Source organism: Volvox carteri, assembly GCF_000143455.1.
Source record: "Volvox carteri f. nagariensis unplaced genomic scaffold VOLCAscaffold_20, whole genome shotgun sequence".
NCBI classification, from domain to species: Eukaryota; Viridiplantae; Chlorophyta; class Chlorophyceae; order Chlamydomonadales; family Volvocaceae; genus Volvox; species Volvox carteri.
Window position 1 is genome coordinate 145,671 of NW_003307563.1, and position 18,211 is coordinate 163,881.

Genomic DNA, 18,211 nt, shown 5'->3' on the forward strand with positions numbered 1-18,211 from the left:
GGGCCGGGGCTGGCGCCTGGCTGCTGGCCTTGAGGCGGGGCGGTAGAGCCTCTCCTGGAGATGGGCCGGGGCTGGCGCCTGGCTGCTGGCCTTGAGGCGGGGGCGGTAGAGCCTCTCCTGGAGATGGGCCGGGGCTGGCGCCTGGCTGCTGGCCTTGAGGCGGGGGCGGTAGAGCCTCTCCTGGAGATGGGCCGGGGCTGGCGCCTGGCTGCTGGCCTTGAGGCGGGGGCGGTAGAGCCCCTCCTGGAGATGGGCCGGGGCTGGCGCCTGGCTGCTGGCCTTGAGGCGGGGGCGGTAGAGCCTCTCCTGGAGATGGGCCGGGGCTGGCGCCTGGCTGCTGGCCTTGAGGCGGGGGCGGTAGAGCCTCTCCTGGAGATGGGCCGGGGCTGGCGCCTGGCTGCTGGCCTTGAGGCGGGGGCGGTAGAGCCCCTCCTGGAGATGGGCCGGGGCTGGCGCCTGGCTGCTGGCCTTGAGGCGGGGGCGGTAGAGCCTCTCCTGGAGATGGGCCGGGGCTGGCGCCTGGCTGCTGGCCTTGAGGCGGGGGCGGTAGAGCCTCTCCTGGAGATGGGCCGGGGCTGGCGCCTGGCTGCTGGCCTTGAGGCGGGGGCGGTAGAGCCTCTCCTGGAGATGGGCCGGGGCTGGCGCCTGGCTGCTGGCCTTGAGGCGGGGGCGGTAGAGCCTCTCCTGGAGATGGGCCGGGGCTGGCGCCTGGCTGCTGGCCTTGAGGCGGGGGCGGTAGAGCCTCTCCTGGAGATGGGCCGGGGCTGGCGCCTGGCTGCTGGCCTTGAGGCGGGGGCGGCAGAGCCTCTCCTGGAGATGGGCCGGGGCTGGCGCCTGGCTGCTGGCCTTGAGGCGGGGGCGGTAGAGCCCCTCCTGGAGATGGGCCGGGGCTGGCGCCTGGCTGCTGGCCTTGAGGCGGGGGCGGCAGAGCCCCTCCTGGAGATGGGCCGGGGCTGGCGCCTGGCTGCTGGCCTTGAGGCGGGGGCGGTAGAGCCCCTCCTGGAGATGGGCCGGGGCTGGCGCCTGGCTGCTGGCCTTGAGGCGGGGACGGTAGAGCCCCTCCTGGAGATGGGCCGGGGCTGGCGCCTGGCTGCTGGCCTTGAGGCGGAGACGGTAGAGCCTCTCCTGGAGATGGGCCGGGGCTGGCGCCTGGCTGCTGGCCTTGAGGCGGGGGCGGTAGAGCCCCTCCTGGAGATGGGCCGGGGCTGGCACCTGGCTGCTGGCCTTGAGGCGGGGGCGGTAGAGCCCCTCCTGGAGATGGGCCGGGGCTGGCGCCTGGCTGCTGGCCTTGAGGCGGGGGCGGTAGAGCCCCTCCTGGAGATGGGCCGGGGCTGGTGCCTGGCTGCTGGCCTTGAGGCGGGGGCGGTAGAGCCTCTCCTGGAGATGGGCCGGGGCTGGCGCCTGGCTGCTGGCCTTGAGGCGGGGACGGTAGAGCCTCTCCTGGAGATGGGCCGGGGCTGGCGCCTGGCTGCTGGCCTTGAGGCGGGGACGGTAGAGCCTCTCCTGGAGATGGGCCGGGGCTGGTGCCTGGCTGCTGGCCTGGAGGCGGGGGCGGTAGAGCCCCTCCTGGAGATGGGATGGGGCTAATCTGTGAGTGAGTGGGTTCGCTAAAGCCTGAATCTGGGTCTTGGTTTGGAGGTGGGCTATGGCTGGCTCCTGGCTGACGAGATTGCGGAGGCGGCTGTGCCAGCCCAGGCGGGCTCGGACTGGATCCAGGCAGCTGACCCGGCGGCGGAGGCGGCTGTGCCAGCGTAGGCGGGCTCGGACTGGATCTCGGCAGCTGGCCCGGCGGCGGAGGCGGCTGTGCCAGCGTAGGCGGGCTCGGACTGGATCTAGGCAGCTGGCCCGGCGGCGGAGGCGGCTGTGCCAGCCCAGGCGGGCTCGGACTGGATCCAGGCAACTGGCCCGGCGGCGGAGGCGGCTGTGCCAGCCCAGGCGGGCTCGGACTGGATCCAGGCAGCTGGCCCGGCGGCGGAGGCGGCTGTGCCAGCCCAGGCGGGCTCGGACTGGATCTAGGCAGCTGGCCCGGCGGCGGAGGCGGCTGTGCCAGCGTAAGCGGGCTCGGACTAGATCCAGGCAGCTGGCCCGGCGGCGGAGGCGGCTGTGCTAGCCCAGGCGGGCTCGGACTGGATCTCGGCAGCTGGCCCGGCGGCGGAGGCGGCTGTGCCAGCCCAGGCGGGCTCGGACTGGATCCAGGCAGCTGACCCGGCGGCGGAGGCGGCTGTGCCAGCGTAGGCGGGCTCGGACTGGATCTCGGCAGCTGGCCCGGCGGCGGAGGCGGCTGTGCCAGCGTAGGCGGGCTCGGACTGGATCTAGGCAGTTGGCCCGGCGGCGGAGGCGGCTGTGCCAGCCCAGGCGGGCTCGGACTGGCATCATGGGGGTAAGCGGGTGGCATCGTTGGATTGTTGCTGACGGCGGGTGTGGGTCGCGAAGGCGGAGGCCGGTCAGGGGCCGGTGTGGGGACGGGCATTGTCCCAAGCATGCAGCATTCGCCGAGTGGCATGGACCCAGAGTTGAAAATGGCAAACTTGCAAGCGCCCTCATTGAAGCAAAGCCTCGACAGGGTGGTGCAAGGCAGCCCGAGTGTGAAACAGATCTCCGAGTCCACGGCAGTGCTGACATTCCATTGCAGATTTGAAATTTTGAGTACGACAGAGGGCCCGACATTGGAGATCCACTGAAAAGCTTTGCCGGACTTGCCGTTGATGCTGACATTGCGAAGGGACTTGAAGCATTGGGGATCTGCAAGCACAAAGAAATGGTGCAGATGGGTAAAAGGAACACACCGAGGCGGGAGGGGGAGATGTGAATGTTTGCCGTCGATGACAGACTTGGACGGTCATCAGAGCTGTGGCGCCTATCGGCTTTTAGAATCTACACCAGTGGCCTCCTTCCCGAGGCAATTCCCTGCTCTCCCCTGCTAGAGGGGCACCCTAATCCATTCACCCCATCCGACTTCGGAGTGTGCTCTTTGAGTTATCTTTGACCTTGCCGGGATTTGTTACTCACGCAACTCTTTTGGCGTGTGGGATGGATTACTGCGGCATAAAATTAAAAGCTTTCCCTTTAGTTCTTTATCCCCTTTAGTTCCCCGCTGGGCCCACGAGAGATAACAGCAAGATTGGTAGATTGGCGCATCGGAAAATCCCAATCCACCCCAGGCGCGCCAATCTCGCAGACTGTTCCCAGTTCCCCAGGAGGGTATGAACAGCGGGAAGATGAGGCTGGGGTCCTGGCGCAAGCTACCAGCGCAACGGCATTTAAATATCGCGACAAGGGGGTCCTTTTATATCTAAGTGTCAGTCCCTCAGTATCTAAGTGAAGTTGAAGGGGGGGTCTCTGGCCAGCTGGATGAGAAAAGACGGCAGCTAGATGAGGCGCCCGGCCGCCTTCGGGACAGCTAGATGAGGCTCGGTGGCTGCCAGATGAGGGTTCGCGGGGTCCGAAATTTCACCTGGATGAATGTATGGCATATCCCGATATGCAATTTGGGTGCTCTACAATTATCTAGTTACGCTTCCTTATAAATATTAACATTTTTAAACCGGAAAAGCGCTCCCGTCGCCATCAGTTGATCGTCATGTCCATGCGTCCAGCAGGCTTTCACAAAATGTATCTGGATGCCAGTCAACTTACAACCAAATGAATATAGGAGGACATGAAATGGTATTTAAAAACATGTTTCTTTTCAGTCAGATGCGCGCGCGGGGCCCCTCTCCTGGCAGCTAGATGAGGCGTCGGGACAGCTAGATGAGGCTGACGGGGGGTTGTCAGGCGGTCAAGATGAGGCTCGGGGCTCAGCTAGATGAGACAAGGGGGGTTCCCCGCGATATCTAGATACCATGTGAACTTAGTTAGATATTATTTTTTTTCAAAGTGTAATTATTATCAAAGTGTAATTAGTTAAACTTTTCATACGCGACACATGGACGCCTCACCCGCCTCAAGCTCCAATTTTCGAAAGTCTTTCAGCGTTGATTCACAGCAGCTCTTCGCCCGGTCCTTCAGACCGCCACAGCTCAGGATCTGTGCCACGCGGAAGCAGCTTCGGATGGTTCCATCTCTCTGCAAACATCATATTACCAGTCAGAACGGAAATTTAGTCCTTCAAGTTCAAATTCCAAGAATACCGTGATAAAAAAAGGAGCACATTTTTGATGTTATACTGATTGGCCAGTTTGGTAACGGGCCAAGTGATGCCGTTATGCGCTATAACGCTGATCGGCTGGATCTTATGTTAGGTGGGTATTAGCACCTCGGCGGAAGCAAAAAAGGCTTAGCCAGTACGGTGATGCTTGGATAGCTGGATAGATGTGTGGAATCGATGGATGGATTGGTAGATGGATGGATGCCGCGTGGATGTGCGTGGCGGCAGACATGGCGTAGAGATGGACGGATGAGGGCTACTGAAGGCCTTTAATTACAACTCTTTCGTCATTGCGCGCAAACCTCACTCAACGCATATATCGTCCTATGTCCTATGGAGTTACCTGAACAGGCGTATATTACCGGATTGGAGATGGGGCGCGCGCAGCGAATTGACGGGTGAACTAACGATATAACGATAAGGTGCCACTAATGTTGCTACAGCCCGCTACAACAGTACGTAAAAACTGCGTGGTGATGATGACGGCGTTTCTACATCAACATTGGACACTGTATGCCGCCGCCGTGGCAATGTCGACAACGGAAACATTATAAAAAATTTTAAAAATTCAAGGAGTCTAAGAAATAAAGGCATTACGATTTGGACCCACCAGCAACCTAGAGGAGTTGAAGATCAAGTCGTACGGATTGTTGACCTTGCCGCGGTTGCAGCGGCAGTACGGGAACTGAGCTCGGCTGCGGGCAATCAATCAGCCGATGTATCATAAGTAAGATAAGTACGAAGAAAGGAGAGGTCCTCTGCAGGTCCACAGTCAGCCCACAGACAACCCATCCTCAGAAGTCACCCCAGTCCCCAGTCCCCAGTCCCCACTCCCCCCCATTCCCCACTCCCCACTCAGGAGGCTCCTCAAACTTACATACATACGTACCCGGTGCTGCTACGACAGCAACGAGCAAATGAGTCGGCTCTCACGAACACAGACAGAGTAACCACGACGTGCGAAACTTGCCCCAAAATCGTCACAATGACCGCCATCCCTTAAAAAAACATTTGTTACCGTTTCTTGCTGCAGGTAGAGCTGTGCATTCACCCAGCACATACGTTTCTAGGACGTTTTTTAAATTCCTTGCTAGAGTTTTAGCTCTCTAAGTAGGCACCTAGCGAGCGTCCTTCCTATGTTCCCCCGTCCCGTCCCGCATCCCTTTTGCCAGCCGCATTTGTACCTTAGGAATGCTGACTGGGAGTTCCCGGCCAGATTCACGTAGTCGCCCAAGGCCGCGGCCTCCGATAAGCGAGAGGATTCTGGGGGAATTCATTGGTATGTGGACAGCATGCATCAGGCGCACACATAGAGTCAGCGGTAGCAGCCTTAGCGGTCAGTAAGCACACTGTTCACATCAGCAAGTGGCTGCTGTGTGTGATAAGGAGCTGGGCCCAGGAGGGGTGTACGTATCGTTTCGTGGACGAAGTGCGAAATTTTCCAGATTTGTTTTCGTACGTTTTAGTACGTACTTGCATATTATTCCTTTTTTCCTTCTGTGGGCGGTTGTCACTTTGAGAAAAGTGCATGACTGTTGTCATTTGTGGATTATGTGTCATGGTCGTACTCGAGGCGTACTCTTGAGGGCCTCCTGTGATCGATGAAAGGCTTGACTTCGGTAATTGTTGCCGACAGCGAGCTTGGTGAAGTTGATTTACGGCTCTCTTTATGTAAACATTGTTACATTCAGTGAGCTAGATAACAAGCCCTGTGCGGTCCGCTTCCTCTCTTTCTTTGCGCGGCATGTGTACATTCTCAGCCAGCCGAACTCATGTGTGTGTGTGGTTACAGTGGGCTCCAGACTCCCGAAGAGTAGAGCCATCGGGCCAGCTGGCCGTGCACTGCAGTAGAGACTAATAAACTCATGTGTGGATCACGCAAGGTCGACAACCTTCACACCTGGCATACTCAGTCGGTAAGATAAATCCTTGTCGCTGTTGTTCGTAGCCTGAAGGGAACTTTTTCCCTTAGCAGGTCGCTATTGGCTTTTGTTTCACGACTTGACGACCTTTTTGCCGTCGAGTCAGTACCCCTAGCTGCCTGCAGGTCTTCCCCCCGCCAACCTAACACACGCAGCCGTAAAGCCTTTCTTAGCTTATACTCATCGGCTTAAAACTTATCGTTCAGGTAGGTTCGGTTTGTTGGCGTCCACCTATTGGCGCTCTATCGCTCAAGGGATTTTACTTGAGTAGCTTTTCGCAGCAGCCTTACGGGTAGGTTAGGTCACGATAGTCGCCGCCAGTCAGCTGTGTTAGCTGCCCAGGCCAGTAGAGTTCATGGCAGTTAACAGACCCGCGGGCGCGATCCAGTTGGCATTGCCTGATATTGCGGTGACTTATGCACCCCAGCGCAATCGGGTGATTGTTACAGTAAACCGCCTGTAAACTAACTACTTGGGGTACACACTTTGCCTAATATTCAGCTTCTCTCTTTGTTTACTACGTACACGCACCAAACTAACTATGCAGCTTATTACTGGTCAGCACAACCTGACGTATCTTTTCTTTATCTTTAGCAGATACATCAGCTTGGGTGCGCCGGAATAGTAGTTGATAGGAAGCACTTGGCTACTTACAGGGTGTTTCCACTTGGCCGAACACTAACACTAAGTTTGAATGTTCTTCGTCCTGGACTCGTCTCTCACCGTTCTAAATGCATATATTGATACTACTAATGATAGTAGAAAATATTCATCAAACAAATTGGAGGTTGGGGCACTCCTGGCGGAGAACCGTAAGGCCTAGTGGAAACACCCCGTACACTAAGTCCACACTAGCGCACACTAAAGTTAATTGGACCTCAGACCTGCCATTCACTTTAGTACCTAGCACTAACTATTTGGCGGGGAACTTTTATGAGCTGGATTGTCCCTTCTGACCATAGACTTTAGACGTAAGCAGCTATCTTTTTTCCTTCCTGCAAACGCCGCGTTGACTTGCGCACGCCCAACACCGACAGCCTCAGAACACCGCCATTTTGCAATGGAGCCCTCCTTCAATAACGTTCAGCAAACATATACCGCTAGTTTGCCTTCCTTCGCTGGCCGGACGTTGCCAATGCACCATGCGGACTTCATGGCGGACATCATGACGCAGTCTGCGCCGCAGCGGATCTTAAATACGCGAATTCTTACAGACCTTGAGAATTAACAGCAATTAATCCCTGGCGCTAAAACGTTCAAAATACGAAAACAATTTGTGTTTCGGCGCTCCTTAGTGCCGCTAGTGGAAACACCGTCACACTAAGTCCACACTAGCACATAGTGTACCGAAGATAGTGTTCGGACAAGTGGAAACACCCTGTTATCCTTTATCCTTTTCGCTCTGCTTTAGTTGTTTTTCCTGTTAGATAGTAGATCCTTTTATTTTGTTTTTCTTTCTCTTTAGCTACTAACCCTGAACAGGATAATCTTAGTTCTACGGAGCCGCTACGTCGCAATATCCCTCGGGTTGCCACTGAAAAACATTTTCACTCAAAAACATCACGCGAGATCAGCAGGAGGTAAGTTCGGCGTCGCACAAGGCTGCGTGTAGGGGGTGTCTGCTCCAGGTACTCATACTAGCGAGCGATAGCCTCCCGCACTGCACGTTCACACTACGATAACGGCTTAGCAGTACATCAGGTGGAGCTAGCCCCAACTGAGTTAATAGCTGAAACCGGGTTGAGGTTGCTGCTTTACCAGCTACTATATAGACTAGGGTAGGACCTGAGAGGGGGAAGTGGGCGTGTCCTTTTGAAAAACTAGGGAGAGGCCCCGTATCTACATTATCTTTTCTAGGGACAGCGATTGAGAAGACGACATAATGCAGAACCTATATCCCACCCTCGACTTGTTTCAACGTAACCCGTTACGTTGGTTAGATGACGACTTACAATGTTTTTTTAGCAAGGGGTTGCCTATCCACTCACTAGGAACAACTTGTTCACCGAAAACCCTAAGTCATGCAAAAAAAGGTGCACTTCCTGGTCATAGCACGCCTTAAGAGCCAATGGCTCAAAATTCCCACAAGCACCACCTCATACCCCAGGTAAGTGGGGTTGAGGGTCCGCCTCCGCGCACTTTGTCTGTGCTCTCGCCTGAAGAGCGGGAGTAGGCTTTTAACCGTCAACTGTAGTAGCTGGCCGCCCAGCTTCATTTACCGCCCCCAACTAGCTCCCCAGGGCTATTTATGAGCCTAACTAAGCCCGCCACCCGCGGTGAGGCAGCGTTTTGAGGTAGACATCCTCTCCTATTCCGCGGAGGAAGCTTCGGATGCCCTTCTCAAGCGTGGCGAGGCTATGCGCCGTAACATGAGTATCGCGGAGGGCGGGGGGAGAATTTGCTTATTGCCCAGCATGGGGACACCTTGCGCTATGCAGTTCTGCATGGTGGGGGTTGCGTCCCATCCCAGGTTGCGTAGGTTCGACGTGGGTGACTAACTACCTTTTTGTCATAATACTACTTCGCGTACAGTATTAGATCATGAGGTTCAACCTCCCGTTCTTCGAGTTAGTGAAGTGCGTCCTAGCGGTGTGCTTGTTTTGCAAGGTCAAGACGGTCAAACCATGCAAACGCACGTAATGCACGGTGCGGTTTGTAATTTGCCTATTTTTTAGATGAAATTCTTGATCCTCCTTTACCTAGTCTTAGTGCCAATTCGTCCCGCAAAATTTGCAAAATGCCTGGTGGGAAAGAACGTATGCTTCTCTGCGACAGCTGTGGGACGAGGTTGGCATATTACCTTTTTTTGCCTAAAACCGTCTTTGAAGGAAATCCATAATGCCACGTGAGTTTATGTTCTAGCTGTAATCCTAAGGGTATATTACGGCTTTGCAAATAAAGAGGTTCACGCTCTTCACCCAACTCCAACAATGTTTCCAAGCCCAATGTTTCCATCACGGGCACAATCACCATATCGGCTTTACCCGCTGCTCGGGGAGGAGTCTGCCTTACGCACATGCCTTGTCGATGCTACAGTCGCATGACGCGAAACAAATGAAGATGGGATGGGATGGAATTCATCTGACAATCCCATCACAACGAAAAGGTTTATGAGTTGGACCCACCGTCAGGTTCTGAGGGCGCCAGCGGCACGCCGGGAGTAATGAGTCCCTCGGCAGAAGGTGGAAGGGGTACCCCCACGGATTGGTAGTCGGAGGTTTCGTCACGCGGCTGGCTGGATGGCGGCGGCGGAAGCGGAAACGACTGGGGCCCTGAGGGCGGTTCCAGCAGAGGAACGGAAGGTGGCTCTATGACATTCAGCGGTGGTGCGGGCTCCCAAGGTATCCACGGAGGTGTAGATTCCAGCGGCGGGTACGCTGATGGCGGCATTGATGGCGGTGTTTGCGTGAAAGGCGGCATCGGTGATTCGGGCTCACGTGGCGCCAGCGGCGGCGACGGCGACGGTGGCATCCGAGGGACTGGCGGCGCCGGCGCCGACGGCGGCGACGGCGGCGGTAGCGGTACATCTGGAGGGCTGCCGGTCAGCTCCATGCTCCCCAGCATGCAGCACTCAGTCCCGATAGATTCGCCCGAGTCAAAGAGAGCGAACCGGCAAGCGCCTCCAGTGCCTCCACCACCATTGTAACAGAGACTTGACAGCTTGGGGCACGGTGCTCCTAATGTAAAACAGATCTCTGAGCCCACTGCGATGCTCAAGTTCCAACGCAGACTCGAAATCTTTAGCGACGAAGACGGCCCGTCATTCGTCACCCATTGCCAGGCCTTGCCTGATCTGCCATTAATGCTGACGCCGCGAACTGAACCCTTACAATTCGGATCTGAAAAGATTTAGAAATCAGGTTGGGAGTGGGAAGCGGGACAAAAGAAGGGGGGAACCGAAGGTAAGATGGTGGGGCAGGAGGACAAGCGCAGGATAGAAGAATGGACGCATCCGAGTTGCAGCGCACGTGTTCCCGGTTCAAGTCCTTGCCGGAACTTCTGCTCCGCGCGCTGGGATCTTACTTTCGAACAACCAAACAAACGAAAATAACACAGTAAGTATGTTTATTGCGGTCCTGATAATCCAGATCCGCACACGCCAACGAATCTGTGTTTTCCTTCGTAGACACTCCCACCTGCTCACCCACCAACACCCGCCCACCTCCACCCAACCACCCAGCCGCCTACCAACACCCACCCACCCACTAACTCCCAGATGAAACCCGACAAGGCGGCTCAGCTTTTTTAGAGTAACACGCAATGCGGCACGTACCGGCCTCGAGCTCCAATTTGTGAAAGTCCGCTGAAATGGTGTCGCAGCACTGCTGGGGGCGGCTTCCAGCCGCCAGGGCACTGCAGTACCGCACCTGTGCCACCCGAAAGCAGTTGCGAACGGTGCCGTCCCTCTGCATGCATGCATACATACATACATACACAAGTACATAAGTACATACATACCTCCCGGTGGGGAACGCTGGCCGTTGCATCTTGTGCGGTCGGACCTGGGGGCGGAATGCAGGAGACCAACCAGCCCTGTGCGTCTGCCCTCCGTGCTGCGTTTCGGCCCTGGCCTCCCGGCTTTTGAGCCCACATTGTAATCAACATCATCCCTTCACCCCATCCCCCTTTCCCCCCCTCCCCCCCGCCATCCCTCCATCCCTCCATCCCTCCGGCCCTCCATCCCTCTATCCCTCCATCCCTCCATCCCTCCATCCCTCCATCCCTCCATCCCTCCATCCCAAGCGTACACTTATGGAGGCAGGCATGGGTAAATAAATGACCGCGAAGTCTGTACGACGAACAAGTACGTGTGATGAAAGTACGGCGTACGACACGTGCGACAAAGGCCGCAGCGCTTTAATAGCTGACAAAAATATGCCGTCATAATACACATTGTAACAAAAAGGCACAGCAGCGGCAGCATTACAGATGTAGAGGCGTTAATGCAACCCTCATTACCTGTGACCGGGAATACTTAAAAACCAGATCGTACGGGTTGTTGCTCGTTCCGCGACTGCAACGGCAGTACGGAAACTCCGTCGTACTGCAGGGAAGCATTAGAACATTCGGAACGGGGCAAGGGCCACAAGGGTACAGCACAGCACGGTGCGGGTAAAATCATCGAATGCTGTACTCAAGGTGGCTCGTTGTGGCCTGTTGTACATGGATATGCTAAGGAAAGGCAGCTTTTGTGTAACACACACACACACACACATACGCACACACACACACACACATACACAGGCCAACTGTTACTGTTACATGTATGATGGGAAAAACAAACAGCAGGAAAAGGCAGTGCAGCGTGTGGCACAGCAAGCAGCATACCTTAGCAAGGCCAACCGTGAGATGAAGCGGCTGCCTGGCTTTGCACTAACGTACCCGCCGTACCCGGCATGATCATCCCTCCCGTACACCAAAGGAGCGATGCCTGCAAAGTGCGTCAATCCACCCGTCAAGTTGTGTTCAAGAGGGTACAAGGGCGTTGGCAGGGACTGGTTTTCGGAAGACCGCTGATGACAGGGTGGATTGTCCTGCCTGTCAGGCGTGAAAGACTGTTCTGGTGTCGCCATCAACCCTGGCCCTCAGGCCTCAAGCAGACGACACACTACCAGGAAAGAGAACAAGTCTTCGTTTCTTCCTACAACGATATTTGAGGACGTCTCTTGACAATGCTTTAACAATCTACCCATGTATGGAAGCGCGATGTTGTTTTGCCAGTTATGGCGCGATAGCGGGCCGATAGATGCCGCCGAACACAGTCGCCTTAAGTCAATTTAGTCACACAATGAATTGCAGTTTGCTTACCGAGAAAGAGCACCAAGAGCGCAGCTCCGGAGGCAGTCGCGACGGGGAGCTGCTTGAGGCCCGTCGGACCACTCCAGGTCCGCATGCGGTTCGCTTCCTTCGTTGTGAAAGGACACTATTATCAGCATAAATTTAGTTGCATTTTTGACTAAATGAAATGTTGAGCGAACGAAGGAGTTGCACTGTCAGAAGTGCGTAAGCTGGCTATGGAACCCAGAACACAAAGGTTGAATACAGTTATTGTGCAGGATACATCAACGGCATAAGAGCAGCAAACTCGCTCTTGTTCAAGCCGCGTTGGCGAACACCGACCGACGACCGGGGAATCCAGGCTCACGGAGAATTCACAACGGATTAAAATATGCGGATTACACACAGCTAAATTTGCATGCTAAGTCCACAGCTGGAGATTATAAATGCCACCAAATGCAGCTTCCAACAACGCTGTCTTACCGTTCACCCGGGCCGCCGTTTTGTCAAGGATGAAACATATTATTATTAGTTGTTCCTTCCAAGGGTATCAGGACGCCACGGCCGGGATCGGACTACACCGTCGTTGTTTCGTGGTGGGCGGTTTACACCTATGAATCGCCTCAGCTCGATTTGCAAGTAACCATGCGTAAAGGATTAATTTATCGGCTTGAAAGCTGGATAATCGTCGGTAGAGATTGCTTCCAGCTTGTTTGCGCGTTTGTCCACGATGTCGTACAACAAACGGCTACAAGAAAGCAGACAGAAGCTTTCCATTGTCACCTGGCACCCACTCCTGAATCCATGTTAACGCGTATAGCAATCCCTTCATTACAAACGTAGAGGTCATAGTGGTAATTTCAGGATACTTTACGGACTGCGATACCATGACAAAATCAGCATATCCATAGAACACAAATATAAATTTAACCTACCAGCCGTATGACACCCTAATGAATCGAAAGAGTGAAGTCGGGACGCACGGTCTGCGCGATGCACAGGTTACATCCCATGTGCAAGAGCTCGACACCCGTTTCCCTTCAAGGAATAAACAATAATGCACAAAAGCTTTTACAGGGCAATGTATTTGTATCACATGATGCAAGAACACGCGCCTTCGTGTCTTCATTCCTACAGAATTGACATCGCTGGAACACGGACGAGCTTTCACTCCCTGTGAGCTTTCACCGATCAGAAACTAAGCACCTGCAGCAGAACTGAGAAACTTTAAACTGGCCATGCATGTCTAGATGACAGCATCTTGCCTTGTGTTGTTGATACGGTAACATCCTGATGGCATGCCGGTAGGATTGTGAACTCCGGGGCTTTGAGATACACTCGAATGAGACCAATATCACGAATTTTTGCAATCCTACATTTTTATCGCGTAAGAAATGAAGAGAACCAGACCTTCTATTTCTACTCAGGCAAATCAAACAGAAATTCCCCAGTGCGAATCTCCCACGTCTGGTGAATCCGAAGCTGAATATGCTAATTTCTTTGATTAAAGGTGAAACACGCATATTCGTCATAAAGCCACGCATTCTTCCAGTCTACACGTACGTAGCTGTTTTTAAACTTAAGCTTTCTCGGAACCTCGTGCCCATTACAAACTGGAGTTATAGTTTCATGCAACGCTACAGCCGGCCAACGATCTACTTAGAGTAAGCGCGTCTGACTGTCTTGCCAGGGGAGTACCCATCACATGGGAAGCAACCGGGAGTGCAGATGCATCTGCAGATGCAGCTGGCATCCATATGGCGAAGTATAAGCACTGGATGGTGCTGCATTTTTCGAGAGTCGCAGCCGTCGTGTGGCCAACATATGCTAAGGTTTTCATTCCTCGTTTAGCACAGCGTAAGCTAATGCAGTTTCGTTTATGTTGCTGAGTTCTGGAGGCAAACAGAGCACGAAGGGGCAAGTACCATGTCCCCAGGGAGCAGCGGGGGGTTAGTACCACAATACTAACAGCCACATCGAGGATGAAAAACACGTGTTATTGGAATTCCCAGCCTGTAATGATATTCGCGTGGAAGAAGGATCCGATCATCAACAGAGCATGTTGGAGGCCATGAAATGGGAACCAGTACGTCTGGCGAGGATGTTGGAACGTATGTTGGCTCACCGCAACTCAGTTATCCCCTCTAGACGCTAGCCTAGGCTGATAGTGCGGTGTTTCCTGCTCTCCGTGGCTTTTAGCCGTATAGATATTGCCCTTGAACCTTCGGCTCGTATGGGTAGTTTTACAGGTATGGGGTCACGCACCCCCAACCATGTAACACACACAGACAGACAGACAGACAGACAGACAGAGTATCCCCCTTGGCACACGTTAAGATGTCGCTCGCATTACCCAGCCATCAGTCAGCCTGCGTGCGCGAGATAATTTAATGTCGAAAGTATAGACAACTAGGCATGTCTGCGGGAAGGCATTTCTGCAGGCAAACGTGTACACCAACACACTCTGCTGACGGGTTTAGTTTGGTAACCAGATTCTGTAGTCGAGTAGTCAAGTGTCGATACAACAGCGGCGACAAGCTGGACTTGCTTATACTTGTCACCATTATCCTGAACATTAAATTATAATACCTTCGTGCCAGCCTAGCCAGCAGTCTCTTTGCCTGGTGTAGGCGTCACTCACTGCGCACTTCAGGGGCCCCAGATTAAGAACCCAGCAGCGAGTGGGTTACTTCATGATTATGCACTTTTTAGCACTCCATGTACGAATGTAGTACGACAATACCATCAAGCAAGTTGAACAGAGACATTTCTGGACATAAAACAACAACGAATAAGAATAGGCAGCACGAAAAGTACAAAGCGATACAGCACGTTTTGCAGCGCTTACCAACGCCGCCTCGTCAACCGCTTCTTAGCGCCTCATTAACAAATGTAAAAAGGAAGCAAGCAGGCCCTCTGAACCCCAACTGTGTTTTTCTATCCAGCTTTTCTAGTGCAGGTTGTTTCGTCCCAGTCATTCCCCATCCTGCGCTGGGCGTGTATACACCTAGCCGACCTGAACACGAAGACATCCCCACAAAAACGCATCTTCCCAAAATACATCCTCCCGTCCTGCATGTTGGCCTTCACAAATATACGCACACGCACAAGTATACGCACACGCACAAGTATACGCACACGCACAAGTATACGCACACGCACAAGTATACGCACACGCACAAGTATACGCACACGCACACGCACACGCACACGCACAAGTATACGCACACGCACACGCACACGCACACGCACACGCACACGCACACGCACACGCACACGCACACGCACACGCACACGCACACGCACACGCACACGCACACTGCCGTCCTGCACTTCGTACTTCCACATCAACTTCAACCTCCTGGGCCAACGAAAGCTAACGAACTCAGAAAGTCAGCAAACTGACACCGTTAACCAATCCCACCCGCAGCAGGACCTACCACGTCTATTAAGCGGCCCTGCCCTTGCCAGGATCCAGGCACTCACAACCACCGCTCGACGCACAGGCTCTATAACACCGTGCCAACTATTCATCAGCATTCGCGCTGCTCCGAATGTATTATATTGCCATAAAATTTGCCGATAGTTCAAAACCCTCTACGACAGCATTCCTGCAATGTCACCCTGCAAGGGTTTCGGCCAAATACATGCACCCACTCATCATTCTAAACACCTCAAAGATCGCAATCCTGGCACTCGAAGATGCGAAAAGAAATCCTTAAGCTGTAGCCTGTCTTCACAAAGTCCACTGATCGAGCCTTGTACCGGCCATATTCCGTTCTACGAACTCAAGAGGAGAGGTTAAGGCACCACATTCTGATGCCCCGCAGCCCGCATATCCTTTCCTTGCCCAAGACTTCGCTTGCACACGATCGGTACACTTCCTTAGATATGCAAACGAACATCAGAAGCACGACTGTGAGTAGGTGCACACTCCTCCTCTCATGTCCCCACGCATAAAAATAGTCTAAGTGTTTATACCACCCGCAACAGGAGCTACACCATGATAACTTCTACAGCAGCTGCTGCAGCTGCAGCTCTCGCTGCTTTGGACTGTGCGGCTTTTTCAGGCCGCGGCCGCATCCACCGCGACCAAGGTGCGTCCTGATTAAGCTCTGCGCTTCACATCGATCGCAGCGTCCCCGCGCAGCTCAGCTCACCGCATTACGTAACATGTGCGACAATGCAGACAACATCTTTGCAAAAGGGTTATGCAATTTCGCTTTGCAGCAGATGACTTCATTCTCGCTCACACACATACACACACACAAACACATACACACACATACGCGCACACACACAGACACACATACGCGCACACACACAGACACACATACGCACATACGCACACGCACAGACACACATACGCACACGCACAGATACACATACGCACACGCACAGACACACATACGCACAGACACACATACGCACACGCACAGACACACATACGCACACGCACAGACACACATACGCACACGCACAGACACACATACGCACACGCACAGACACACATATGCACAAGCACAGACACACATACGCACACGCACAGACACACATACGCACACGCACAGACACACATACGCACACGCACAGACACACATATGCACAAGCACAGACACACATACGCACACGCACAGACACACACACAGACACACACACAGACACACCCAGGCTGCGACGCAACATATGCATCCAACACGCAACGAACACAAAAACACGGGTCCCTACTTGACACGAACACATGCACACTAGACAAACACCCCAACCCCTCGCAATGCCATCGCTACCGCCATCGCAGTTGCCGGCGGCACCGCCACTGCTACCATGTTAGGTGTTACTGTTAGGCGTTACCGTGAGGCGTTACCGTACGACAACACCTTCAGCCAGATTACAAGTCAGACAGGTTACAAGTAGGGCTTGCCTGTATGTCTGAGACAAGGTTTTCTCCAGCCTGGACTCGCAACTGTCCATTGCAAGGTTCCTTCAGAAGCTGCATCTGCTACTGCTGCTGCTGTTACTGCTGCACCTGCCCCAGCAGTGAAGGCGCCGGCTGCTGTGTTTGCTGCTGCTGTTGCTGCTACTGCTGCTGCTGTTACCGCCGCAGGGCTTTCGCCCCATCAGCTGTCAAAACTGTTGTGACGGCCAACAAAGGCCAGCATATTCATCCAACGGCGATTGCATTAAATGCAGCAGCGGCGGTAGTAGGCCGCTGCAAGCACCCCCACAATCGTTAGAGCTCTTTAGAGCTCCCCTGAACGCTCCGCCCCATCTCAACGCTTCCCTCCACGACCGGAGAAAGACCGCATCCAACCACCCTGTCGCGCCGCCGCCGCGGCAGCTGCTGCTGCGACTACTGCTGCATCAGGATCGCCATAGCCAGCCTACCGTGCTTCATCCGATTGCGGCAGGTGATTGTACGGAAGGGTCTCTCCCTGCCCTTGGGCCTCGACGCTGTGGCCGACGTCGTACTTGTTGCGCCGGCGCCACAGCAGCACCAGAAAAACAATCGCGAGGATGACCGCGCCGACTATGAGACACACGATCAGCGCAATTTGCCCGTTGCTGAGCTTGCTGCTGTTGCTGGAAGTAGCTTTCGTCACTACAGTGGTGTTATCCACGCGGGTGTTTGACGTGTCAACCGGTGGCTGCTGCTGCGGCGGCGGGCTGGCCGTACGATTAATCATCGGAGCGCCGCCCAAGCCAACAACTGGGCCCGGTGGGGTTTCGGTATCACTAACAATCCCTACCATGCAATTCACATTGTCGAACACATGTACGACACATGTATCTGTACTTTGGGAATCCAGGACGCGCTGTTCACAGATATCGTTTATGGCCTTATTGCCGCTGATGGTGAAATTAAAAGTCATGTTTTTGCCAGCAGCTATGCGAAAGGGCACCAGCAAGGTGGTGTTGAACATAAAGGCGGCGGGAGTGGAGCTATTTTTTTGCGCCACTTCAGCTGTGACGTTGGGGTCAGCAAGCCTAATCATGGACCAAGCTGGCGACGTTAGGTTCCTTAGCAGCTCTTCGCAGTTCGACGAATTGGATTGCGACGAAGCGGATACATTGCCGTACAGCCGTACAGTAACCGTAGTCAAGTTGCTGCTTGAGTGCGTCACCTGCAACGCTGTTGAGATGCAGCCGCCGGGGCCAAGCTGCCATGTGGAACTGATCCGCTGGCCAACACATTTTGGGTAACCCGAGCTGAGTACGTGACTCTCGACGCCTGACAGTGCTGACGGCAGCGTCAGCGCGAATGTACGGTTGCTCGTTGTCCATGTCTCCGCCGGTGTACTGTAACCGCGCGACTGCTGCTGATCCAGCTGCAGCCTCCGCCGCTGTTGCTGCTGCTGCTGCTTTT

The 18,211-nt window shown here is 54.4% G+C and overlaps 4 protein-coding genes across 4 annotated transcripts in view; 1 reads left to right on the top strand and 3 right to left on the bottom strand.

Annotated features, from left to right (window-relative positions):
* Positions 1 to 60: 60 nt before the first annotated feature.
* Positions 61 to 1,587, top strand: VOLCADRAFT_91172 (uncharacterized protein; the record flags this gene model as incomplete). The annotated part of the gene is made up of 1 exon (XM_002950664.1): positions 61 to 1,587. One exon carries the CDS (start codon positions 61 to 63, stop codon positions 1,585 to 1,587), a length of 1,527 nt encoding a protein of 508 aa, XP_002950710.1.
* A 1,781-nt stretch (positions 1,588 to 3,368) lies between these two features.
* VOLCADRAFT_91173 (uncharacterized protein) lies at positions 3,369 to 6,806 on the bottom strand (the record flags this gene model as incomplete). The annotated part of the gene is made up of 4 exons (XM_002950774.1): positions 3,369 to 3,454; positions 3,939 to 4,065; positions 4,758 to 4,842; positions 6,793 to 6,806. The coding sequence occupies 4 exons, from the start codon at positions 6,804 to 6,806 to the stop codon at positions 3,369 to 3,371; spliced, it is 312 nt and encodes a 103-aa protein (XP_002950820.1).
* Positions 6,807 to 7,842: 1,036 nt separating this feature from the next.
* Positions 7,843 to 10,662, bottom strand: VOLCADRAFT_91174 (uncharacterized protein; the record flags this gene model as incomplete). The annotated part of the gene is made up of 5 exons (XM_002950775.1): positions 7,843 to 7,854; positions 8,058 to 8,083; positions 9,195 to 9,341; positions 10,343 to 10,436; positions 10,528 to 10,662. The coding sequence occupies 5 exons, from the start codon at positions 10,660 to 10,662 to the stop codon at positions 7,843 to 7,845; spliced, it is 414 nt and encodes a 137-aa protein (XP_002950821.1).
* A 6,566-nt stretch (positions 10,663 to 17,228) lies between these two features.
* The window catches only part of VOLCADRAFT_91175 (uncharacterized protein), a gene marked incomplete at both ends in the record, with an annotated part of 12,766 nt that continues 11,783 nt past the window's right edge, over positions 17,229 to 18,211 (bottom strand). The window contains one exon of the mRNA XM_002950776.1: positions 17,229 to 18,144. Coding sequence (XP_002950822.1) covers positions 17,229 to 18,144 — 916 coding nt within the window. The remainder of the gene's footprint in view (positions 18,145 to 18,211) is intronic.